This window comes from Filicampus tigris, chromosome 2 (genome assembly GCF_054856515.1).
Source record: "Filicampus tigris isolate MCC_2025a chromosome 2, RoL_Ftig_1.0, whole genome shotgun sequence".
NCBI classification, from domain to species: domain Eukaryota; kingdom Metazoa; phylum Chordata; class Actinopteri; order Syngnathiformes; family Syngnathidae; genus Filicampus; species Filicampus tigris.
Window position 1 is genome coordinate 28,587,349 of NC_141218.1, and position 26,811 is coordinate 28,614,159.

The following is a 26,811-nucleotide window of genomic DNA, read 5'->3' on the forward strand; positions in this document are numbered from 1 at the left end:
ATACGGATTCTCTGGTCTGATGAGACCAAGATTGAACTTTTTGGTGTTAATTGTAAGCGGTATGTGTGGAGAAACCCAGGCACTGCTCATCAGCTGCCCTACAGTAAAACATGGTGGTGGGAGCATCATGTTGTGGGGCTGTTTTTCAGTCGCAGGGACAGGACGACTGGTTGCAATTGAAGGAAAAATGAATGCGGCCAAGTACAGAGAGATCCTGGAGGAAAACCTCTTCCAACTATTCTGCGGATCGTGCCCGTCCCGAGCCGTGATGCTTGATCCTTACCTTACCTAACTTAATGCTACTCTAAGGTTTTACTTTTAAATCAAAAATATATTTGAATTTTCAGAGTATTTTCTCAAACACAAGTTTAAGAACAAAAAAACTATTATATAATATATATTGTATTAATATACTATACAATGTTTAGGCTGAAATATGTTTGCTCTATTTAACTGTAATTTCAAAATATATTTGTAGTAATTCTTAATTTGCATTTAAAACTTAACATCCAAATTCACACCCAATATAAAACCCTTAAAACCACCATTTTGTAGTTGACTAAACGCCTCAAATACATTTTTATCCTTTTATTGTATGTTTTACATTTAAAACACATGTAAAATTTACATTACAATATTTATTAATATAACTAAAATCATTTTATCAATTCAAAACATTTTCAGGAACATACAAAACTAGATCATTATAAGTTGCGTTTTTAAAAAACAATGTTCTCCACAATGAACACTTTTAAAAAACAATGTTCTCAACAATGAACACACCAACAACACCTGATTTCAAACAAGATCAACTTTCAATTACCGGTACGTAGCGGGTATTTAAAAATATCATTTGCATAGACAGAACAAATACAAAATATTTCTTTAAAGTGCAAGTTCCATATTTGACTCATCTTGGTCGTTGCATCAGCACGGTCAATCAAAAGAATTTCCATCAAGGCGGCTTTGAATTGTGTGCCTCTGCGGGTCATGACATCAGTAAGTCAACATAAGACACAAAGTGGTTCGTAAAACAAACAAAAAAAATGTTTTTTATATCATAATTGATCACATGTCCACGCTGGTAGGAGTGGAGTCGATTGATTGGTGGTCTCGTGCGTGCCCGTAGGTGGCGGCCTCCTCAGCTTCCAGGCGCTTGTAGCGCGTGCGGAAGACGATGATGAAGATGCAGGTGAAGAAGGTGGTCAGCACTGCCAGCACCATCATGGACACTGGAGGATGAAACAATACAAAAATACATCAAAATAGATTCAAGCAAATACATAATGTAACTTTCCTCACTTCATGGCATTTAGAAAAATATTCGATTAATTGAAAATTGTCCATAAGTATGATTGTTTGAATGTTTGTATCGATCCATCCATTATCCAAACAGCTTCTCCTCACAAGGGTCGCCGGCGTGCTGGAGCCTATCCCAGCTCTCTTCGGGCAGTAGGCGGGGGACACCCTGAATTGGTTGCCAGCCAATCGCAGGGCACACAGAGACAAACAAACATCCGCACTCACAATCACACCTAGGGGAAATTTAGAGTGTCCAAATCAACTTATTATGCATGTTTTTGGAATGCGGGAGGAACAAGGAGTACCCGGAGAAAACCCACGCAGGCACGGGGAGAACATGCAAACTCCACACAGGGAGGCCGGAGCCGGGATCGAATCCACGACCTCTGAACTGTGAGGCGGACGCGCTAACCGGTCAACCACCGGGCCGCTGTGTTTGTATGTTAACTTTAAATAAGAAATGTTTACAATAACTTTTCAAGGTTTTTTTTTAATTATCACTTTACAGCAACAAGTCATTACCCACAAAGTGGCAGATTTTAAAGTTTTAAATCAAGCAAAAATTTGGATCATAACTGTAAATATGAAATGTACAAAATAAATAAAAATATACTGTATGGTAATAAAATTACAATTTTCTTCAGAATTTAGCAAGAAAAATATTTCAGTATTTTATTTTTGTTTTGTATGTTCCTGGCTTTGAATTGAAAACACTTTCCCCCCCCATTGTGGCATTTGGTTACTTGTAACCCACATAATATTTCTTTTTATTGTTTTCAATTGAATGTAAAATTTAAAGAAATACAGTTCCTCACATCACATTTAATATATCGTCACTGTCCTGTGAAAAACACGTATGTCCAATTTTACATTTTTTGAAAATGTTCACGTTAATCAGATGCCTGTAAAGCAGAAACCCAATTCACGTAAAAAAAAAAAAAAAAATTTAAAAAATGGACATAAGTGTTTTTCACAAAACAGCAATTGTTTTAAGGGTTTATTTAAAAATATATTATAAATTATATGAAGGAATTATAAATCTGATGGAATATCTATTGGAATATATATATAATTAAAAACATATAAATAAAATAAACATATATATTACTTTATATTTTCATTTTATATATATTTATATATATATATAATAAATAATGAAATATATACAATTATAATACAGTTACGTATATGATCAAGAGTTAATACATGTCATCCTACATTGTATGTTCAATATACCCCCGATACGTTACCTTTCCAGCTGTGAGGGGCAAGCCCACACGTCGAGCGTGTTGACTCGGCGACAGGCGTGGCCAAAGACTGTAGGAGGACGATGTAGATGATGGACAGGATTTGTCTACAAAGATGAAGAATAAGTCAAGCACCCTCATCTCAGACAGTGAATGAATGTGCGGGGACACAAAATTGCCTTATTCCTATTAAATCCACAAGTGACTGACGTGATTTAGTTGCAGGAATATTACATCTCAAGAGACACCATTTTTTAATTTTTATTGGAGATAATTAGCTATAGGGGCGTCACGGCGGTCGACTGGTTAGCACGTCCGCCTCACAGTGCAGAGGTCGTGGGTTCGAATGCGGCCCCGGCCTTCCTGTGTGGAGTTTGCATGTTCTCCCCCGTGCCTGCGTGGGTTTTCTCCGGGTACTCCGGTTTCCTCCCACGTTCCAAAAACATGCATAATAAGTTGATTTGGATACTCTAAATTTCCCCTAGGTGTGATTGTGAGTGTGGATGTTTGTTTGTCTCTGTGTGCCCTGCGATTGGCTGGCAACCAGTTCAGGGTGTCCCCCGCCCACTGCCCAAAGACAGCTGGGATAGGCTCCAGCACGCCCGCGACCCTTGTGAGGATAAGCGGTATGGATAATGAATGAATGAATATTTGAATGTTTTTTACGCTGATTTAAAAAAAAAATGTCTTTACATTTTTTCGAGCAGATGAGGTCTTTCAGATATTTTCATTTCGTTTTGACGTTTCAGAAAAAAAATCCACCTGTTGCTGAACCCAACCGTTAATTCACAAATATGACTAAATATATGTATGACATGTTATATTATGATGATGATGATGATGATGAAAAGCTGACATGCAAGGGAAAAAACGAAGGCAACGCAAAAAAAAAAAAATTCTTGCCCAAGAAGGGTTTACCTGGGTCGCTGATTTAAAAATGTAGTACAAATGCTTTGGCCAGTGTTATTATTGTTGCTATTATTATTCTGGTAACTGAATCGCCTTTGTGAGCACTTTACCTTACTCAAAAAATGTTTGCACACACTTACCAGTAATATTTATGCCTATTTAGGGTCCCAGACTCAAAGTCCCATCTCACCTAAGTCTGCAATTTTGGTTGGAAGCCGACATTTGGAGGGCGCTTACCGACCCTCTAACGCACTCAAAACCTCCCCAAATGTCGGGCACACGATTACCCTGGTCAAAATGTACATATTTAACACAATGCCGACCTGTTGGTTTGAACCATTTTTTGAGGATTGCCAAAGTTTGGAACGGAAGCCTCACTGGGATTTGATTTTATACCCTGATATGAAGATGAGTCCTGCCGAAGTGGCCTCTCCCACCGGGTAGGAACATTCCACGGACAGCTCCATGACGACCGGGTAAATGGAGAACCCGAAGAAGCCGAAGAGTGAGCACACCGTCGCCACGGCGATGCTCTGCTGCTGCATCAAACACACCTGAGGAGGAGCCAGTGTTCGGACTGTGTAAAGCGGGCCACGTAAAGCTGGAAGATGGGCGCAATGTGCTCACCACAGAGAAGGCGATGCCCGCCAAGGCGGAGAGGGCCATGTTGACCTTGACGGCCCCTGTGAACCGTTTGGTTTTGTCCACGTAAAGACCCAGCAAGGCGGCTCCCACAATGCCAAACACGATAAAGAGGGCAGCGCACAGGCCCGCAAAGTTCTGCAGGGAAAGTCACATGACTTGACCCGAGTCAGAATGAAGTCCCCAAAAAGACTCTCCATTTACTTGGTTGACAAAAAAGTACATAGAGTTGTCTCAATGCTTACAAAATTGTGTATACAAGGTTGGTTCGAAACTAAACTCTGCAGTTTGATAAACACACACATTAAGCTCTGATGAGAAACTGATCAATTGCTTTTAAAGTGGAAATCAAGCCAAGCATATTTTTTTCAAGAATATGTTCTATATTCTTGGCCCACTGGATGAAACAAGGCACTCGGATTGATATGAAATATGAGTTAAGCAGCAAAAGCCACCCGTTTTTTAGCCATCTCACGGGGCGGCCATTTTGTCACTTCTGTTGACTGAAAATGACATCACACTTGCTCAGGGCTCAGGTAATGACCAATCGCAGCTCAGCTGCTTTCTGAAACGGAGCCATGATTGGTCATCCAGCAGTGACGGACGCGGTTAGACGATTAGACCGAGGGGTGAAAACCCACTTTCGTCATTCGTCTCTCCCTCATTTCAAAAAATTGTCCCGTCAATCCTCAGCAAAACGGGCGTCGGTCAGTGACGGACTGACGGACGGCTCCATCGGTCAGTCTGACGGAATACCCACCTCTGTATGTAACTTTATTTCTATTGACTTTTGTATGACTTTACTCATGACTCTCCCTTTATTGGGGCACAACGGTCCAAAGTCAAAAGAAGCCATGAGAACTTTTCAGATGATCCGACAGAGGAGACTCACATTAGTGTAGCCCTGCACGCACAAGATCTGGTCCAGTAGCGTGGAGAAGCATGTGAACACGCCTATGCCAGAACCAAAGCACAGCAGCAGCACCAGGTACGCCCGGTTCTTCATCAGCTGTGCGAAACAAAACACCAGGAATTTAGTTGAGCGCAACACTAAATTTCCTGTGATACACGTCCCTACCAGTTTGACGCCTTGCACGAAGGGTTCGGACGTGGAGAATTCAGCGCTGGCCGACGGCGGCGTGGGCGGGGCGCTGCTGCGTATGCCCACCGTTGCCAGGAAACAGGCAACGCAGGGGGTAACGGCGTAGGCTAACATCTGGATGAAGCAAGGCAAAGTCACGAATATATATGTGTGTGTGTGTGTGTGTGTGTGTGTGTGGGCGTGTGTGTGTGTGTGTGTGTGGCAGGCTTAGAATACTTTTGGATTTGTCATTAGTTTTTATTTTTTGGGGACTTTTTTTTTTTTTTTTTTAATTCCGTTTATAGTATTAGAGTGGCTTTCTTAGTTTGTATTGGATTTTTTCAAAAATGCTTTACTTTAATTGAGTTTTAGTATTAGTTTGTGTTACTGGAATATTTGTTGTCCAGTGCAAGACAGATTGAAAGAAAAAAAGCTCGCTAAGTATTGTGTAACAAAGCGGCAATGCAGCCGGCCTGCGAGCCGCTCTCCAATGCGCTTCTACGAAAAGCCTAAACTTATGTGCACACATATGCATGGGCAAATCATATCCTAAAAATATTAGAACGGAAGTCGCAATATTTCATAGGCGGGAGCCCAACATCGCCTTCTTCATAGGCAGCAGCTTCCGACGTGATTAAAATAAAAAATATTGCGACATGCTTTCTAATATTTTCAGGAAATGCTTTGGGCACACATACACTTGTGCGCATACAAAGACATTTTGTTGACAATCTGTCACTTTTTTTTGTACATGAAGTGACATCATATTTTTTTTCTCTATGAAGCAACATCGGGGGCAACCTTACAACGGGAAGAACATTTTTAAAAATGTGACTTTCGTTCCAATGTTTTCAGGGTAATGACATATGTGTGCACATAAATTTGGCTGACAATCGATCATAGTTTTTGGATGTAGAAGCCACATTGGAGGCTCGCAGGCTGGCTGAATTGTCAGCCATTACTGCGCCAAATGTCTCTTTTTTCCTCTCTTTCTCGGAGGAAGAAAATGAAACCTGATGGTTGGGAGTGCCGGTACTATTGAAATAGTTGACCACGCCATATGGCACTTTTCTAGCACAACAGACCAGGAAACAAGTCCCAAATGAACAGTCTAGCGTAGAGCACGTAACACGTCAAAGGGATTTCGTCAACTGCTCAAAAATGTCCAATATGGCAGCGTACAGGGTATGTCATTATTTTGATATTAATCAGCTTAAAGCTTTTTTCAGGGAATCAGACGCCATTGATATCTGAAATTTTAATGGTCATACACACTGCCAGGTAGAATGAAGGAAAATGAATTTTGAATTGGGTGATTCTTGAAGTTTATATGAGGGTGCGCGTTTAAGTTTCTACGTACGTACGTACGTGCGTGCGTGTTCGATATGCATAAGTGCGCATGCAAATGTGTAAGTACGCAATTGTGTGCGTTTGTGTATAGCAAGTGTGTTTATTAAGTATGTGTGTGCAAGTGTCTAAGTATAAAATAATGTGTAGAAGAGTGTGGCTGTATTTCTAATGCAAGTGTGTGTATCTAATATGCAAGTAACTCACCAGTATGGGGATTCGATCTGGTGTGTACGCGATGGCAGGCGATACCAAGTTGGCCACCAGTATGCCCAGCGGGTTGGCTGCAAAGACAAATACCGTTGAGTCAAGCTGGCCGTCGAAAAAGGTGAGCACGAGGCGCAGCAAAATCTCACCCATGGAGGCCAACATGTTGGCTGTGGCCCGCTGGCGGTCCGGGAACCAGAGCGCCGCCAACTTGGTGGGCGTGAAGATGATGAGCGGCTGCGCCACCGCCGCCAGCGTCTGGCCAAGCATCACCACCGCGTAGTCGTTTTGGAAGAGAGTTTGTTGTGGAGCGCCCCTGATGCGGATAACGCTGCCGAACATGTTCAACCACGAGCCCAGGATGAGCTGAGTACGGACAAAATAACGATGACTAACTGTCCTTGGTGTTGACAACAATACATGCCGCGACCAGGAACCACTGGACAAAATTCTGTTTGTTTCCGAAAAACAGGTACGTTGGGTTCCTTGAAGAGTACATTTCCTCAAAGCGGCTAACATACTCGTTTTTCTAAACATTGAAGACAATTTAAAGTCTCCCAGGAACCCAATGTACATGTTTTTATCAACCTCCATGGCATGTTTGCAAAAACATAAAAGATGATCTCACATACGTGACTTTGAATAGATCCCGAAGAAAACAAAAATAACCAAAAACAAAACAAAAACACAAGCATTGAAGACTAAAAAGGTCTTTAGAGTTTACGTACAGAGGATTGCCAACCTTTACGAAAAAATATGTGCACAAGAGTGTCTGTTTTCAAAAACACGCAAACTTACATTAGGATTCTTGAAGACTAAATTGTCTTGAATTAACCGACCGTATTTTTGTACACATGGACTCAAATTTGGTCTTCATCAAACCTAATGTACATGTTTTTATAAACAGTAGAAAATGCTGAGTTTACCAAGTCTAACAAACAACATACAAAAACACATGTAGATAGATTAGGTTCATTCAAGACAAAATTGCCTTTACTATTCACATAAGTACGTGTGTTGTTCATCAAACACTTACATTCGGTCGGACGAAGGCTAATTTGTCTTGTACAAAATACATGAAATGTTAATTGTAAACTCACATTGCCCTTAATTAGCCTAATAATTTAGGAAGATCGCTGAAGACTCAAAATTGTTTTGAGCAATAACTTCAATGAAGACTAAATTGTATTTGATGTTTACAGAAAATCACAAAGATCAATGTTGAAAGTTGTTCTTGTACTATCACGTGTTAGGTTGGCGGAAGAATACGCGCAAATTGGATGTTTACAAAACACATGAGATTATCTTTGATGTTTTCTAAAGCACATTTTAAATTCACCCATCCCTCCATTACATCCAAACCGCTTTTTCCTCATGAGGGTCGCGGGGGTGCTGGAGCCTGCCTAAATCATCTTTGATGTTTACACAAAACGTTAAGTTAAATGAAGGTTCCAAGTTGTCTTTGTTGTTTTCGAGATGTTAGGTGCGTTCGAAACAAAATAAACATTTTGATGAAAACTGCGCTGTATTGACGTTTATAAAACATGTAGCCTATATCAGATTGAACACAAATTGTCTTTGATCTTTTCAAAAACATTTTCATTAAAAAACAAAATGCCTCTGATGTTTACTGAACATAAGTTATGTTTGATCAACTTCAAAATGCCTTCGATGTTTTCAAAAAGGTGGCGCAATTGTCTCCTTATGTTAGGTTCGCCAAACAATCATCCGAAAGTGTAAGATGCTGGATCACGATGCTATGGTCACAATATCGGGAGCACAACCGTCTTTTTCATTTGTTAAAGTTGCACTATGTGGCGCTGCATCCATCCAACAAATATGAACGGCAGCTTGATTACCGTGACGCGCAGCCCAACCGTGTCCAGCATCCAGGTGGTGGCGAGGCTGAGCGGAATAGACACCACCATGTAGACCACTGACAACCAGTTGATGTCCGTCAAGGTGGCCCGTAGGTACTGGGCAGACTGGTCCGCCACCGGCGCAAAGGTCAGCCAAAGCTGGGAAATAAATGCATGCAATAAATGACCAATGACGATCACGAGGAGTTTACTTAGCATAGCGTTGCTAGCTAGTGGAACCTCTGAAATCAAACTGTATGGAAAAATGGTGCCATAAATGTCATACCATAGTTTTCTACAATTTCAGTTAGAGGTGAAACAAGTCCTCGAGTAATTTGAGTATCTTGATTAAAAAAAAAAAAAAAAATGCTTGAGGAATGTCCCCTGCCACAAAGGCTTATTTGGTGAGCACCGCGGGGCAGTGCGCAAGAGCCTGCATAGCAACCAACCAGGGAATAGCAAGGAGCATTTTCCCACTGGTTGGTCTATTACTGATAGCCAGAGATGGGCGCGTCAGTAAATTCTGCCCGTCATTCGTTATTCATCAGCGGCCGGCCCGACAGTCCGTCATCGTCAGTCTGTCACTCCGTCATCATTATTCATTCATTCCTTAATATATTCTATCATTCATCGTCATCATTATTTTAACCGCCCTTCCGTCATCGCTGTATTATAGTTTGTCACCTCCACTTTAGGACTGTCGGTAACCCGTCAGACATTTTACCTGTGTCGCATGGGCAACAGCCATTCGGCGTCGAGAACGGACTAGTCTTTCAGTGTTTTAACGTCATCATTCATCATTCGCCAGCAAAACGTGGGACCGTCATCCAAGACGATGGTGTGCATGGTTACGCCAATGTCTGTAGTTACGGCAGCGCGTCATGACGTGCGTTATAACATTCCAGTGATGCGGCAGCCAATCATATTGCAGTAGGGCAGATCCAGCCTCTGAGGCTGCTTTTTTTTCTGCTCCGTTTGGATTCGCCAGCGTCAGCATCGGAAACCATCGTTACTGGGTCGCTATAACGCAAGATCTCGGTTTAATAAAACAGAAGTTGGAATTGGAACTGGCTGGAAATCATTGTGTCTTCTGCTCCCTTTGGGTTCCATCGTAAGGAAACATGGTATTTCCTTCCACTGTTATCCAGATGACTGTCAGATCTATGTCCCGCTTCTCAGTGAGACCACTTTTGTCCTGTCTGGAGGATATCAAGACCTGGATGTCACTGAATTTCTTGAATTTCAATGAAAAGAAAACTGAAATGATGGTGTTTGGTCTCAGTGGCCCTTGTACTTCCCATCCAGCTGATTTGCACCCCCCGGCTCCTTATCTAAAGCCAACGGTCTCGAACTTGCGTATTAAACTTCGCAGTGATTTTAAATTGGACGGGCAAATTGATGCTTTTGGTAAATCCATCTTTTTCATCTTAGGCTGCTGGCTAAGGTAAAGTATCTCCTTTCTCAACAGTACTTAGAAACAGTAATCCATGCCTTCGTCACATCTCGGCTGGTTTACTGTAATGCACTATTTTGGTGTCAGCCAATCCAACATCAAGCGTCTCCAGATGTTCCAAAATGCTGCTCCTCGCTTCTTGACTGGTACTCGTAAGAGGGAGCACATCACTTCCCTTCACTGGTTTCCTTGTACATTTTAGAGTTCTTTCGAACATTCTATTAATTGTTTTCAAATCTTTAAATGGCCTCGCCCCAGTTTACCTCTCTGATCTCCCCCTCCCCTAGCACCTGTCCGGTGCCTCAGTTATACGGACCAGATGCTATTAGAGGTACCAAGCACAAAGCGACGGCTCAGAGGGGATCGAGCCTTTTCCGTTGCCGGTTGCCAGAGATAACCAGAGATGGGCACACGGGACGGAAACCCATTTTCGGGACGGAGGATAAGATTTTTTTTTTTTTGCGTACTGAAATGTAAGGGCGGAAGTGCTTTAAAGGATGAGGGCGGACGGAGACGGAGGACGATTATTTTATGAATAAGGACGGAGGAACGATGACGGAAGTGTGCCCGGGTCGTGGACAGAGCGGCAAAATAGGGTAAAGTGCCCATCTCTGGAGATAACTATGCTGTTATAAAGTATGTAAATTGCAGCTATTTTAAAAATATGTAGGATTAAAAAAACATCAACATAAAAAAAAATCAAGCCATCAGTAAATGATTTTTTTCCACATTTTAAAACAAGTTTTTTTTTAGTTTTCTTAACCTTTTCAACAGCACAACAGAACACAACACGCAGGAACTGTTTGTGTTGGCTGGTTCATGAGACAGGAGATCACATGACCACAAAAAAGGAAGTTAAGATACACTGAATATTATAAAGACAATAAATGGATAATAATGCTTATTTGCAATTTGTCAGGTCGGAGTAGTATTAATATCATAATATATAAATAAATAAATACATAAATATTGCAAATTTGCAGTGGTGCACAACTACAGTATGCCATAGGCATTATGCTTTAACTTTATTTACATTAAATCTTTATTACAAGTTGGCTACCGAACCGCAATCGTAGCAAAAGTAATCGGTATCATTTCCCGATAAAATCCAGTTTAGGTGTTGTGGACAGCGTTATCTAATCTGAGCGGTGGTTGTCTTAGCTCACCGTGGCATTAGAGCAGTTGAGCAGGCACAGCACCAGGAGGACGAACCACCTCCTCTTGTACACTTTGAAACGAAGCAGCTTAATCAGCTCGCCGTTCCCAGTAGAAGCCGGCGACGGCGACGAAGAGGAGGAGAAGTCCAGCAGCTTGTCTTCCTCGCGGCTTTCCATCGTTGACGCCCGGCTGGCTGCTCGCCCTACAAGCTAACACACATACGTCATTGTTGACCAACTTTGCTTTCTTTTCCAGTGTTTCAAAAAGGACACGCCACGCGTGAAGGACAAAGTCCGCAATTAAAGAACTGTTTTGTCAACACAACGAGCAACTTCGGACCCCGCGAAGAAGACGAGAAAAGCAAGATAAGCGACATCAAATATGCATCACTTGTTCTTGTCAATGAAGTGACCGTATCAAAGATCTTCTATTGCAAAATGATGTTGCTCTCTCTCTCTCTCTCTCTCTCTCTCTCTCTCTCTCTCTCTCTCTCTCTCTCATTTTATTATCTAATGAAAGAAATTAAGAAGATAATGTGGCAAAATAGGTAGTCTCAATGTATTCTTAGCTAATTAATTATAATAACGTATATACTACACTTTATACTAATGTGCAAAACTGGGCAGTCTGTCCCGGGGGCTGAATGGTCCGTCTCTCCGGCTATTTTTGAGACGAAGGACAGGGTTTCGACACATTAAAAAAAAAAAGGGAAGGACTAAGCAAGGGCGGAGGTGGATTTTATATATTTTTTGAGAACTTTATTTATGTTTTCCAATTCAAGTACACACAAACACAAAGGAAGAAAAAAACCTGCCTAAAGTTGGCTAGTGTAAAAAATAAACACGTTATGCCACAGAGTGGCACAAAGATTGGTTACAATATTTCGTTCCAATTTAAAACACAAACATACCTTCCCCCTCAAAAAAACAAAATCAAAGACGGAACCAAATAAAAAAGGAAAGAAAAAAAAAGGCTGCAGAGCAATACAGAATGGTTGGCTAACTACAAAAGTTACACATCAACAAATGACAGCATCTCTACATATTTAATAAATTATGTCCATGTTTTATAGTATTTGTTTTGAAAACCACTTAGACAGTACCTTAAATTCTCTATCTGTAAACATCCCATGACTTCTCGCACCCAATGAATAAAGGAAGGTGGTCTTATCTTTCCATTTAAGGAGGATCAACCTCCGGGCCAGAAGAGATGAAAAAGCAACAGCGTTTTTTTTTAATAAGAGCTAAGGCCATGTTGATTTGGGATGACACCAAATATTGCTGTCAAGTAAGACCGATGAAAGATTCTGAACTGAATTAGACAGTGGTGAATGCAAATAGATGTCCAATGAATTTGATTGATACTAATGCCCCACACGTCCTCCGAGAGCTGCAAATTCAAATCCGATCCCCATGCTTTTTTGAGAATAGATAGGCTTTCAGGTTTCAGTTGATGCAAAAAGTTGTATATTCAAGTGATATGACCTGTGGTGGTAAGATGAAAATGCAAACAGTCCTCAAGAGGACAAGCAGGTGGTAAACCAGGATATGCAACAAAATGTTTAACTACAAAACTACGGATCTGTAAGTACCTAAAGAAGTGCTTTCCTGGGAATGTCAAAACCTTTAGTCAACCTATCGAATGAGAGAAATGCACCATCAGCAAACGAGTCAGAAATCTGCACAAAACCCTTATTAAACCACATTTTAAAACCAAAATCATTCAAAGCTGGCAGAAAAAAAGGGTTTGATATGATAGGACAGCAAGTGAATAGCTGCTTAAAATCCAAATGTCGACGACACTGAAACCATATTGGTTTCATATTGAAATATGACTGACGATTTGCTATGAAACCCGTTTGGTCTTCATGGATTCATGGTCTTTTCAAGGCGAAGCACAAGTACATTTGTGAGAATCTTGTAATCCACATTCAATAAACTAATGGGACGGTAGGAGGCACATTCTTGAGGGTTCTTACCTTTCTCTGTGGCTTGAGACGAGGTTTGTGGCAGTTTGAAGGTTTTATGAGTCTCGAAGAAAACATCATTTAGTAACGGGTTTGTTACTTTTGTTAAGTTTGTTTGCAAATGTTTTGTAAAATGCACCAATGTAAAAACCATCTGGCCCTACTGCCTTGCCGCTTTGGAGGGAGTGGATTGCTTGTGAAATTTCAGATGCAGTCAAGGGGCCCTCGAGCTGTTCCAGTTGGTCTTGCACAAGAGTAGGGATATAAATCTTATCCAGAAAAAAATCTATTTCAGCACGTGAATGATTAATTCGGGAGGTATAGAGGTCCTTATAAAACTGCTTAAAAGTAGCGTTTATCTTTTTGGAATCTGTCACCACCTGGCCTGATCTAATCCTATCTCTGATATTAACTGATTTGGGGCAGATTGACGAAGCTGATGGGAAAGAAGTCTCCCTGCCTTTTCCCCATGTTCATAGACATGATGGCTTGTCCTAAGCAGGAGCCACTCAGTTCCTTTAATTGAAAAAATTCAAATTCGGTTTGGAGGAGAAGCCTCTGCTTATACAAGTCGGCGGAAGGTCTGTTTGCATATTGTGAATCAATGTTTGCTATAAGCTCGGTTAATTCTTTGAGTCTTGCACTGCGTTTTTTTGGTTTTTTTTGAGTAGAAAAGGATATAATTTGGCCACGTAAATAAGCCTAAAGCGATTCCCAAATTATTGATTTAGAAATATCTGGGGTGTTATTAGTTTCTAGAAAAAAATCAATGTGATTGTTATCTATGAACATGTTATACCATTGTGTACCAGTAGGCGGTATCAGTTGTAATGGCCACCTTGTACATAATAAACAGGCTTCAAGAGAAGAAATGAAAAACACCCAGCAATCTGTCTCTCTGTCTGAATGTAATGTAAAATTGTTTGCATATTGACAAAGTAAGGAAGCAACGTAATATAAATTGGCGACGAGGTGTGTAGTCCTGTGTCTCAGCGGCTGTGGAAGGAAAAGAAAGCGCCGGTAGGAGTCTATTTGGACGAAGACGATCACCCACTTTGTGGCGGACAGCTAAGCTAATGTGCTAGTACTGAGGTGTGCCTCTTCCGTGGACGACTCTGATTCTACAGTGTAATCGACCGCGGGCAGACGCATTATGGCTGGAGTGTTCGGCCATATGGATCTTTTTGAGGAGGCTGGTGACCAATGGACAACGTATATTGAGCGTTTTGGCTACGTTTTAGCTAATGACATACAGGATGGTAAGAATGTGTCGGTGCTATTCAGCGTGATGGGACCCAAAACGTATGGACTACTCCAGCCAGGAGCGATAAACTATGATGCGGTTGTGGCTGCGCGCCCATTTCGCCCCAAAGCCGCTCGTTATGGCGGAGAGATTCCGGTTTCACAAGAGGAATCAGAGGGAGGGAGGGACGGTGCTTAAAAGACTTTCGGAGCATTGTGACTTTGGAGGTTACTTGGAAGACGCACTACGAGACAGGTTCGTGTGTGGATTGAAATGTGAAACTACTGTATTCAGAAGCGGCTGTGAACGGAGAAAGACCCCAGCTTTCAGAAAGCTGTTGATTGCGCTGTGTCGGCTGAGACTGCGGCGCGCGATGTACAGCAGTTAAGCCACTCACTCAAAGTAAACGCGGTGCTCATGCAGAGAGGCGAAAAATGTCACCGTTGTGGAAAAACAAATCATACTTATGATGACTGCTGGTACGAGGAAAGGGACAGCTACCAGTGTGGGAAGAAAAGACACACAAAATAAATGTGTAGAAGTAAAGGCCAAAGCAGCCAAGTCAGAAAACATAAACAGAAAGATGGAAAACCTACACAGAAAGGTAATACAACTAAAAGCTATGCTAAGGATAAAAAGAAGAATATTCATCATGTGGAGGCCAACGAAAGTGAAAGTGATGAAACCAAATCAGACACTGACATTGATTTGGGACTATATTCTGTGTCTCAGAAGGGGAGATATGCACGTATATCTGTAATCCCTGTAGTTGATGGAAAGAAAATGTAGATGGAATTAAACACAGGGGCTGCTGTGTCATTGAGCACAAAAGATATTGGAGTCAAACTCCTCTCCAATCCACTGATATCATGCTAAAGACATACACCAGAGAGCCACTGGCACCAGAAGGAGTCATTACAGTGCAAGTAGAGTTAAACAAGCAGTGCGCTGTTTTGCCCTTGTATGTGGTCAAAGTGGATGCTCCCCCATTATTCGTCGGGGAGTGGCTGAGAGTTATTAAACTGAACTGGAGAGATTTAAAGACTGTGCATGCTATTGAGCAAAACAAGCTGATAGTATAGAGGCTGTCTTAAAGAGACACTGAGCTGTTTTCTCTAAAAAGTTAGGCACCATGAAAGGTGTTAAAGCCAGACTAACCCTAAAACCTAAGAGTGTGCCCAAATTCTGCCCACCACGTAACGTGCCCTATGCTCTTCGACCGCAAGTGGAGACTGAATTAAAGCGCCTGACCGAGCTAGGGGTAATTTCACCAGTGGCGCATTGTGACTGGGCCACGCCTGTGGTGCCTGTCCGCAAGAAGGACGACACAGTGAGACTTTGTGGGGATTTTAAGGTCACCCTCAACCCAACACTCTGCGTGGAGAGTACCCAATTCCACGCATTGAAGATTTGTTTGCATCTTTAGCAGGAGGTTAACATTTTAGTAAGCTTGATTTGTCTAATGATTAATTACAAATGGAAGTGGAAGAGAGCTCTAAGAAGCTGCAGACAATATCTACACAAATAGGACTATTCCAATTCAACCATTTACCTTTTGGTGTAGCGTCCTCCCCAGCTTTATTCCAGAAGGCCATGGATCAAGTGCTTCTCGGAGTGTCGCACACTCATTGCTATTTGGACGACATCCTAATCAGTGGTCCTGACAAGCAGACACATCTCAAAACCCTGGATGCTGTCCTGGGCAGGCTGGGGGAATATGGCTTGCACCTCAAGAAAGAAAAGTGCCCGTTTTTCCAAGAGTCTGAGGAATACTTGGGGCATATCATTGATGCAACAGGGCTCCACAAATCACCCGAGAAGATACGAGCCATTGTGGAAGCACCAGCACCTGGTGATTTCAGCCAGTTACGTTCTTTTCTAGGGATCCTTAACTATCATGGACGTTTCATTCCTTTCTGACCTAGCCACTGTTCTAAAACCATTGAATGAACTGCTTAATAAAGTAAAAAAAAATGGCAGTGGACATCCGCCTGTGAGTCAGCATTCCAGAAAGCTAAAGCACTCCTAGTATCCCAGGAGGTACTCACTCACTACAATCCTGAACTACCTCTGCGTTTGGCTTGTGATGCTTCACCATATGGAGCGAGCGCTGTGCTTTCGCACGTGATGCCTAGTGGTGAGGAAAAACCCATTGCATATGCATCACGAACTCTCAATAAAGCAGAAAGAAACTACGCTCAGATTGAGAGGGAGGCGTCAGCGATAGTGTTTGGAGTACGCAAGTTCCATCAGTATCTTTATGGAAACAAGTTTACGCTCCTCACGGACCATCGCCCGCTAGCAACCATCCTGAGTCCAGTGAAAAGCACACCATCGATGGCCGCAGCTCGAATGCAGCGCTGGGCACTTCTGCTGTCAGCACACAATTACACCAGTAATTGCATTCAGTACAGGAAAGGTGCATGGCGCGGCAATGCCGATGGACTGTCGAGGTTACCGCTCCCTCATGCACCTAGTGAGAAACCAGGGGCAGTTGAGGTATTCTACACCTCACAGTTGGACGCTTTACCATTCAGTACCACCAAGATCAGGCGTGATACCATGTCTGACTCCACCCTATCCGGTGTCGTGGAAATGGTTTCAACTGGTCGTTTTCCATTTGCAAAAGACGCAGGTGAAGAGCTGTCACCCTATATCATGCGTCGCAATGATCTCACAATACAGCACGGATGTCTCGTGGGGTGTACGAGTAACAGTTCCACTAAAGCTGCGCCCCCATGTTCTGGAGGAGCTACACGCCTCACAACCAGGTATAGTGAGAATGAAAAGCTTAGCTCGAAGTTATGTTCTGTGGCCGGGCATAGACTCTCAAATTAAGCTCCAAGCGAAATACTGCCACTCTTGTCAGCGAGTACAAAAACCGGCACCGTTACACCCGTGGATGTGGCCATCCATTCCATGGGAAAGGATACATGTGGATTTTGCAGGTCCATTTGAGGGACATATGTATCTGGTTGTTGTGGATGCACATTCAAAATGGCCTGAGGTGCACGTCATGGACAGCACCACAGCCACTAAGACTATACAAGTTCTAAGGGGACTTTTTAGTCGCTATGGTATCCCACACATTGTTGTTAGTGACAATGGAACGCAATTTTGTTCTGAAGAATTTGTCACGTTCCTGAAGTCCAATGGGGTCACACACATTCGTTCAGCGCCGTACCATCCTGACACTAATGGTTTGGCAGAACGTTTTGTGCAGACGTTCAAGCATGCCTTGAAATCTTCCAGAGGTGCATCGCCAGTGCAGCAGCGGCTTGATACGTTTCTTTTGACATACCGGAACACCCCCCACGCAACAACGAAAGAGACACCATCTATGTTGTTCATGGGAGGCAAGCTGCGTTCTCGTCTGGACTTTTGGAAACCTACTGTTGTTGATGCAGTGCATCAACCACAGGATGCTCAGCAACAACGACGTGGGCAACACTCAAAGGACAGGCAGATTGCTGTTGGAGAGTCAGTCCTTGTGCGTGATTATAGGAAGGGGGAGGATAAATGGACACAAGGTGTGGTCATGGAGAAGACTGGACCAGTGTCATACAAGATAAATGTGGGAACACAAGAAGCGTGGAAACGCCATGTGGACCAAATGCTGACCCGTCCTGAGTCAGTGCCTCAACAGACAACAGTGAACATTTCGGAGAGTCCTCCGTTGTTTCCTCCAAGTGATGCCCCCACAGCGGTCAGCAGTGGGACACCTCTACACACACGGGATGCAGATCAGGTTCCTCAGATGACCGTTTCCCCTAAAACTCAACAACCCATGGAAAAAACACTAAAAAAAACATAGCATGGTAACAGAGACATGTTATACCATTGTGTACCAGTAGGCGGTATCCGTTGTAAAGCCCATCTTGTTCATAATAAACAAGTTTCAAGAGAAGAAGCAAAAAACACCCAGCAATGTGTCTGCGTAGCTCTCTATGTAATGTAAGATTGTTTGCATATTGACAAAATAAGGGAGCAACATAATAGTGATAGTTGATAAACTTACAGTAGTCTTCATCTGCTAGTAGCGAAGAATCAAATCTCCATGTCCGTTGCGGTGCTGACGCATTCGGAAATGAAATTCCAGTCTGAACTGGAGCATCATCACATCATCACATCACATTTTATTTATATAGCACTTTTCATACATAAAAATGCAACTCAAAGTGCTTTAAAACATTCAAAGCAAAACATAGAATTATCTTCAATCAAAAGAAAAGATAAATTATTTAAAAGTTGTTGAAAGCCAAACTAAAAAGGTGTGTCTTGAGCTTCCTCTTAAAAATATCAACAGTCTCTGCAGACCTGACATCCTCTGGCAGGCTATTCCAAAGGTGAGGACCAAAACGGCTGAATGCAGCCTCGCCATGCATTTTGGTCCTCACCCTTGGAATAAATAAAAGGCCGGCGCCAGAGGACCTCAGGATCCGCGAGGGCTGGTATGATAAAAGCAAATCAGATAAATAAGATGGCCCAAGACCATTAACACATTTATAAACTAATAAAAGTACTTTAAAATCGATCCTGAAACACACAGGGAGCCAATGCAGCAATTTCAAAACTGGCGTAATGTGCTCCCGCCCTCTGGTTCTCGTCAGCACCCGAGCGGCTGAATTCTGCAGTAGTTGCAGTGGTGAAATGCTCTTTTTCGGGAGGCCAGAGAGCAGGGCATTACAGTAATCTAAACGACAGGAAATAAAGGCATGCATCAGCACTTCCGTGTTAGCCTGAGAGAGAAACGGGCGGACTCTGGCGATATTCTTAAGGTGATAAAAACCAATCTTGGTTACATTTTTAATATGAGGAATAAAACTGAGCTCAGAGTCAAAAATGACGCCAAGGTTCTTCACACAGTGTGAGGGATTAAAAATGTGTAGTTTTGGTAAAAGCTTCTCTCTCTGACCTTCGGGACCGATAACTAAAACCTCAGTCTTGTCCTGATTGAGCTGTAGGAAATTATCTGCCATCCATGACTTGATATCTAAAATGCAATTTAAAAGGGTATCAATGGGTCCTGTGTCATCAGGAGACACGGCAATATACAGCTGCGTGTCATCAGCATAGCTGTGAAAGCTGATGCCGTGTCCCCTGATGACATCCCCGAGGGGAAGCATATAAAGATTAAAAAGTAGGGGGCCTAAAATCGAACCTTGAGGAACCCCACATTTAATTTCATGAGTTTTAGAGGAACAAGTATCCATACTTACAAAGAAATATCGGTCTGTGAGATAGGAATAAAACCAGTCAAAAACAGTACCAGAGATGCCCACTAGATTTTTAAGTCTATTTAATAAAATTTGGTGATCTACTGTATCAAAAGCAGCGCTTAGATCCAGTAGCACCAAGACTGTGAGTTTTCTCACGTCTGCAGTGCACCTAATATCATTTAAGATCCTTAAAAGAGCAGTCTCCGTACTGTGGTTCATCCTAAAACCAGATTGATATTTCTCCAAAATATTATTTGTATTTAAAAAATGATTCAACTGGATGAAAACCAGTTTTTCTAAAATCTTACTTAAAAACGGTAAGTTGGATACGGGTCTGTAGTTATTAAAAACGCTCGGGTCAGAACCGCTCTTCTTCAGAAGGGGCTTCACCACCGCCGTTTTAAAGGCAGCAGGGAAGACGCCTGTCTGAAGAAAGCAATTGACTATATTTAAAAATTTTTTACGCATGGTCAGATATTACAATTGCATGGTATTTACTAGGGGTGTAACGGTACACTCGGGTGTATTAATACGTTTCGGTATGGCATGTTCGGTTTGGTCCCCTTATTAGCGCGACCTTACGCACGGACGCTGACTGTTGCGTGCGGGAGACGAGAGTGGCGGCACAAAAGAGATAGCCAGAAAAGAGCCAGAGCTCGAAGGTCCCCGCGTACACTGCGGTCTCCTGTTTGGGAACATTATGACTTTTCTGTTAAAATCGCCGATGGGGAAAGGTACGTGGAGGAGTCCCAAAGTTGTGTGCCGACATTGCTATATGAGATTGGCGGCTCTGTTGCAGATACTGTTGCACGTCAAACATGCACGGCATTATCCGACTGTGAATGTTTCTTAGACGAGGGCGCAAAAACGTTCAATTTAAACAGTGAGACTGATCATATTGTAGCGTCTTCCAGGAACATGCCGTCAGACGTAGTTTAATAATCACGTTTTTATTAATCCAAGTACAACTGCTCACGCTCTTCTTTCTCCGCTGCACCACTCGCGTGCCGTATAGTGCATTCATGAACCTCGGAAACATCACAGCTTAGCAACACACAAATCCGACCACAACACAGATAACCCAATTCGTTACAATATGCTGTTGAACATTCAAAGATTTCAATGCCTAAAAAGTGTATACAATTTCATAAAAACGTTTTAAAGTTACTGTATTTTTTTCATTATAAAAAGAGTTTTAATATAGTTAGCAATAATTGTAACTGTTATTGTATGTATTTTCTTTATCACAAAAAGTGTATACATGTACTGTAATGACAACTTGTGTTTAACTTGAATACTTAGGTGTGTCATAGGCTGTTGCTGCTGAGTGTTTAAAGACTTCCATCCATCCATTATCTGTACCGCTTCTCCTCACAAGGGTCGCGGGGCATGCTGGAGCCTATCCCAGCTGTCTTTGGGCAGTAGGCGGGGGACACCCTGAACTGGTTGCCAGCCAATCGCAGGGCACACAGAGACAAACATCCGCACTCACAATCACACCTAGGGGCAATTTAGAGTATCCAATCAACTTACCATGCATGTTTTTGGAATGTGGGAGGAAACCGGAGTGCCCGGAGAAAACCCACGCAGGCACGGGGAGAACATGCAAACTCCACACAGGGAGGCCGGAGCCGGGATCAAACCCACGACCTCTGAACTGTGAGGCGGACGTGCTAACCAGTCGACCACCGTGCCGCCCTTGTTTAAAGACTTCATTGTCTTAATGATTTACAAAATTAAGAGATCTTTATTGTTAGTGTATTTTGTATTCTGGTGTAATTTCTTAGAATATCACCCGAATGGTTCGCGATTACATATTTTTTCTAAAAAATGTACCGTTTACTTGTCATCTTTTCAAAAAACATATTTAAAAAAAAAAATCTCTTTTTTTGTACCGAAAATATACCGAACCGAAGTTTCCAAAAAAACGAACCGAAATGTGATTTAGCGTACCGTTACATCCCTAGCATTTACACATGGTGACCTTTGAAATGCAGGCATTGTCCAAAAAAATAGTCAATCCTCGAATAAGAGTGGTGTACAGGAGAAAAGAAAGAATAACATTTTGCTGAAGGCTCGACAACACGCAACGTGTCTGAGACACCATAGTTCTTGAGAAATGTACTAAGCACAGAAGCTGCCTTAGAAGTTTCAGCAGATTTACGTGATTTGGACCTGTCAAGCATTGGATCCAGAACTAAATTCATGTCTCCTCCCATAATCAAATAATGTGTGTTCAAATCTGGTAGTGTGCCGATCAACCTGGTGAAAAATTGTGGGTTGTCACAATTAGGGGCATAGACATTCACCATTACTACCGGGGTGTCATGCAGTTTCCCAGTAACTATCACAAATCCAGCCCACTAAGGTCGTTTGTTACACTGGTAGAGACAACGGGGAAATTTTTCCTGATTAGAATTGCAACTCCCCTAGACCTTGAGTTAAATCCAGAATGGTAAACATAAAGAAGCCAGCTTTGAGACAGCCTATTACTTTGTGAGGTGCGTAGATGTGTCTCTTGTAAAAAGACAATGTCCGGTTTGAAGATTGACAAATGGGCAAATACTCTAAAAACTCTAAATACTAAAAATTATTCAGGCCCTTCACATTCCAAGTAATGAATTTAGTGTCATGGGGATTAATTACATGATTTGAGCTAAGGGATGTTGCCATATCCACATGAAAAACAAATTATGCCAACAACAGTGAGAAAATAACCGCAAACACCAAAAAGAAAAAAAATATATATAAATATATAAATGATAAAAACCTATGTAGATCGTATCCCCTCCCAAACTGGGGACAACTACCACCCAACCCCCAGCCTATTCGTAGCATGTGATATTCTACAACACTTTAAACTAATCTCCACCAGGGATCGCCTGAAGTGGTCCAACGGATCACATAAGTCACGGTTCGGATCGGTCACGGATTTTGAGTCACGTATCGGATCGTGTTTGGATCAGAAAAAAGGAAAAAAAAAGATAAATAGAATTTTGTCTTCATTTATTTTATAAAACGTTTTTGCCCATTAAAAAAAACTCCTAATGTCTAAAACGTTTATTTAGGATTTAAGAACTTAACGTAAAATAAGGCAGGATCCATCCATCCATCCATTATCTGTACCGCTTCTCCTCACAAGGGTCGCGGGGCGTGCTGGAGCCTATCCCAGCTGTCTTTGGGCAGTAGGCTGGGGACACCCTGAACTGGTTGCCAGCCAATCGCAGGGCACACAGAGACAAACATCCGCACTCACAATCACACCTAGGGGCAATTTAGAGTATCCAATCAACTTACCATGCATGTTTTTGGAATGTGGGAGGAAACCGGAGTGCCCGGAGAAAACCCACGCAGGCACGGGGAGAACATGCAAACTCCACACAGGGAGGCCGGAGCCGGGATCGAACCCACAACCTCTGAACTGTGAGGCGGACGTGCTAAATAAGGCAGGATACATTCTTATTTTGTATGTGGTACAGTGTATAAATTCCAAGGTATCCTGCCAGACATTTTGAGCTGAATGTTTTCTTTGAATTATTTATTGAGCAAAAGTGTTTTTATAAAATAAATGAAGACAAAGTTTGATTTTTTTTTTTTTTTTTCATAATGAAAAAGACCATGAAGTGCAATTTAAGGCACCTTCCTTTCAACATGAGCAGCCCATTACAAAGTAATCTTGGTCAACAATATTGAAAAAGTTAAAAAAAAAAACTACAGTACTGTAAGCCAAGGAACAGCTGTTGAACTACCAGCTAATGATAACAGCTGCTAGCCACTAACGCCAGAGACTTGTGCCGTATCATACAATGACGGCATAATTAACCAGCGGTATGTTCACGTCCTATATTAGACACTGAATATGATTTCAGGACGGCATTGCGTTAGTGTTGGTGGCAAGCGTTAAAACTGCCGTAACATCGAAAATGGAAGTCATGTAGCCGTTACACCACCACGCGGGCCAATTTCAAAGTAAAAGTCCACTAAGGCATTGGCATCAATGACTCAATGTAATGTACTCTTTGGTAATCTTTATTTTGAAGTTAGCCTATGCGGAGGCGGTGTGTTCATTGAGTATGTTTGTAAAACGCTCTCATACATGCGATTTACGTGTTATCTTGAGGTTTTTCAACTTCCTTTGCTGAATGCAGACTCATCATGTTGCCTTAATGTGAATGCGCGCAGTTTTTTTCACCAACCATTCTGCGGATTGTGCCCGTCCTGAACCGTGATGCTTGATCCTTACCGATCACGGGTCAAAGATGATTCGTTGCAGTGCACCACTAGTGTATAGAGGTACGCGAATGCGCGTCGTGATGCAAATGACCCTGCGCATCAGTGATTTCTGTTGCGCATGCGTACCTGAGATAGATAGATTATAATAGACAATAGATTATTTCACTTAAAACCAAAACTGTGATGAAAATGTCATGATTTTTAAAATTTTGATACTCATTAAATGTTCTTTATTTGACTTCATTATCATTTTTATTACCATTATAATGAAAAATAAATTCCATTACAATTTTATTATGGTATTTTTCACTCATTATAATGAAAATGACTACAACGCTGCTGTATATGGACTGATAATCTAGGCCGGATCAATCTAGAAGGGATGGAATGATCAAGAATACCTAGATGGATATATATCATCTGGTAATCTGGTATGATCCACTGATTGCTTCATAGTACATGACAAAAGTGACCATAGAAAGAGGTCTTTATTTTAATGACGACTCCACGCTAACTTTGACTTTTAGGAAGTGAAAGTAGTTTAAAGAACAGCTGTGAAAACTCACAAATGTAGGTCGATCTAGAAGACATAGAAAGATACAAACCTAATTCTAATGAAGTTCGGACATTGTGTTAAACATAAATAAAAACAGATTTCAATAAATTGCAGATCTGGGCATTTCACTTGAGCGTCCATCATATGTCATCAGCGAGGGTACCCCATTCCGTTGTCCATCATTTTTCCCTGGGGAAAAAAATAGTACACGTCTGTAGGCCGGTCCGACTCTAATTTTAAATGGCCGCCCGTCGGCGACTCTGACTAAACTTTCACTCACACCCCCGGCAGTGTTTCAAAACTATTAAACAAAAAAAACAACAACGACGACGACCACCCCACCCTCGCAAGGTGTGTTTGGGGGTGGAGGGTTCCTTATAGTGTGTCTTCAATGACCGCTCCGCTTGTCTGACTGCGCTCGGCTTGACTCTGCTGCTGGGAGTATAACTCTTCGTGCTTCTTCATCCAGCTTGTCTGACCCTGTTGCTGTTCACATGGAACCTTTCTCCACTTCGGCCTTCAAAGCTCTCGTTTGAAGCTCTTCTTTCTGGTTGGTGGCCCACTGCGGGCAAAATGGCCATCCAATCACTGCACTGATAGGAGGGCTCCCGCGCACAGCTCACACTGATTCTCAGTAGTCTGATGACCGATGGTGGTTGTGTTGGCAGCTAAATGATATCTTGGGCGACAGCTAAAACAATTCAATCCACTCACGATACTCCCAGCTGGTAAATGGATGTGAATATGAAATTAGCCAGCTAATGAGCTTGATTTAATGTTTATGAATTAGGAAACTTCTACCTTGTGTCATGCACAGACACGTTTTGTTTTTGTGCATCTGGGGGAAGGGGGGGGGGGGCGGACTGATGGAATGTCGGGGTCGGAGGACGATTATTTTTATGAAGAAGGATGGAGGGACGATGGCGGAACGGTGTCCAGGTCGCGGACACAGGGCAGACCGGCAAAATAGCGTAAGTGCCCATCTCTGGAAAAGAACATCTCTAATAAATACTGTATTTAACTTTGGAATAGCTACTTTTTATGTGGACAGAGATCTAGAATAACGAGGCTAATAACCATCTAACTTCTCCCAGCCATTTAGGAAATACAGTACGAGCAATGACGACCAGAATGATGTTTTAAAGATCCATCCATCCATCCATTATCTGTACCGCTTCTCCTCACAAGGGTCGCGGGGCGTGCTGGAGCCTATCCCAGCTGTCTTTGGGCAGTAGGCGGGGGACACCCTGAAGTGGTTGCCAGCCAATCGCAGGGCACACAGAGACAAACATCCGCACTCACAATCACACCTAGGGGCAATTTAGAGTATCCAATCAACTTACCATGCATGTTTTTGGAATGTGGGAGGAAACCGGAGTGACCGGAGGAAAAAACCCACGCAGGCACGGCAGAACATGCAAACTCCACACAGGGAGGCCGGAGCCGGGATCGAACCCGCGACCTCTGAACTGTGAGGCGGACGTGTTAACCAGTCCGACCACCGTGCCGCCCTGTTTTAAACATCAAAGGTGCAATTAAAAATACAGGATAAAATAGAATGCAGCTATGAAATTAACAAATAGGATAACTATTTATTTAAAAGTATATTATTTTTGTAGGTATTTCCTGGGGGTAGGGTTCCCTCTTACTATAAGAGCACTATAAACTCTGTCTGTCTGTCTGTCTGTCTGTCTGTCTGTCTGTCTGTCTGTCTGTCTGTCTGTCTGTCTGTCTGTCTGTCTGTCTGTCTGTCTGTCTGTCTGTCTGTCTGTCTGTCTGTCTGTCTGTCTGTCTGTCTGTCTGTCTGTCTGTCTGTCTGTCTGTCTGTCTGTCTCTCTCTCTCTCTCTCTCTCTCTCCCTCTCTCTCTCTCTCTCTCTCTCTCTCTCTCCTCTCTCCATCTCTCCTCCTCTCTCTCTCTCCTCTCTCTCTCTCTCTCCTCTCCTCTCCTCTCTCTCATCTCTCCTCTCTCTCTCTCACCTCTCTCTCCTCTCTCTCTCTCTCTCTCTCCTCTCTCTCATCTCTCTCTCTCTCTCTCCTCTTCCTCTCTCTCTCTCTCTCTCTCTCTCTCTCTCTCTCTCTCTCTCCTCTCTCTCTCTCTCTCTCTCTCTCTCTCTCTCTCTCCTCTCTCTCTCTCTCTCTCTCTCTCTCTCTCTCTCTCTCTCTCTCTCTCTCTCTCTCTCTCTCTCTCTCTCTCTCTCTCTCTCTCTCTCTCTCTCTCTCTCTCTCTTCCTACCTCCATCGCTGTGCGCATGCGCGCGCTGCTCCGGGAGCGCTTTGCTTCGGCCTGTTCCGCGGCCGTTCGGTCATTTTCGCTTCTTTGTTGTACTGCGAGTGAAATTCACTCGGATCCGACCCACTATCCTGCCGAGTTCGGCGCTCCTCTACCAG

The 26,811-nt window shown here is 42.6% G+C and overlaps 2 protein-coding genes across 8 annotated transcripts in view; one reads left to right on the top strand and one right to left on the bottom strand.

The window, feature by feature from the left end:
• Positions 1-573: 573 nt before the first annotated feature.
• slc49a3 (solute carrier family 49 member 3) lies at positions 574-26,675 on the bottom strand. Of its 2 annotated transcripts, none has more exons than XM_086023268.1 (11): positions 26,657-26,675; positions 11,214-11,414; positions 8,595-8,753; positions 6,885-7,101; positions 6,736-6,812; positions 5,179-5,316; positions 4,993-5,109; positions 4,086-4,238; positions 3,855-4,012; positions 2,553-2,656; positions 574-1,232 (listed from the first exon to the last, which is right to left on the bottom strand). In XM_086023268.1, the coding sequence occupies exons 1-11, from the start codon at positions 26,672-26,674 to the stop codon at positions 1,069-1,071; spliced, it is 1,506 nt and encodes a 501-aa protein (XP_085879394.1). In that variant the 5' UTR covers position 26,675; the 3' UTR covers positions 574-1,068. The 2 variants fall into 2 exon arrangements, with proteins under 2 accessions (XP_085879394.1, XP_085879395.1); XM_086023269.1 differs by lacking the exon at positions 26,657-26,675 and adding an exon at positions 23,830-23,903.
• Positions 26,655-26,811, top strand: part of pcgf3 (polycomb group ring finger 3) — a 39,577-nt gene continuing 39,420 nt past the window's right edge. For 4 of the 6 annotated variants that reach the window (XM_086023271.1, XM_086023275.1, XM_086023274.1 and 1 more), the window contains exon 1: positions 26,657-26,811. The gene's annotated coding sequence lies outside the window, so the exon portion shown is untranslated. The other 2 variants (XM_086023270.1, XM_086023272.1) reach the window with 2 other exon arrangements.

Excerpts from the sequence above, each read along its gene's own strand:
- slc49a3 (XM_086023268.1), bottom strand. Across the intron at positions 8,754-11,213 it reads TCAACTGCTCTAATGCCACG|CTTTGGCTGACCTTTGCGCC; the intron begins GTGAGCTAAGAC and ends TTTATTTCCCAG. Across the intron at positions 7,102-8,594 it reads CGGTTGGGCTGCGCGTCACG|CTCATCCTGGGCTCGTGGTT; the intron begins GTAATCAAGCTG and ends GTCCGTACTCAG.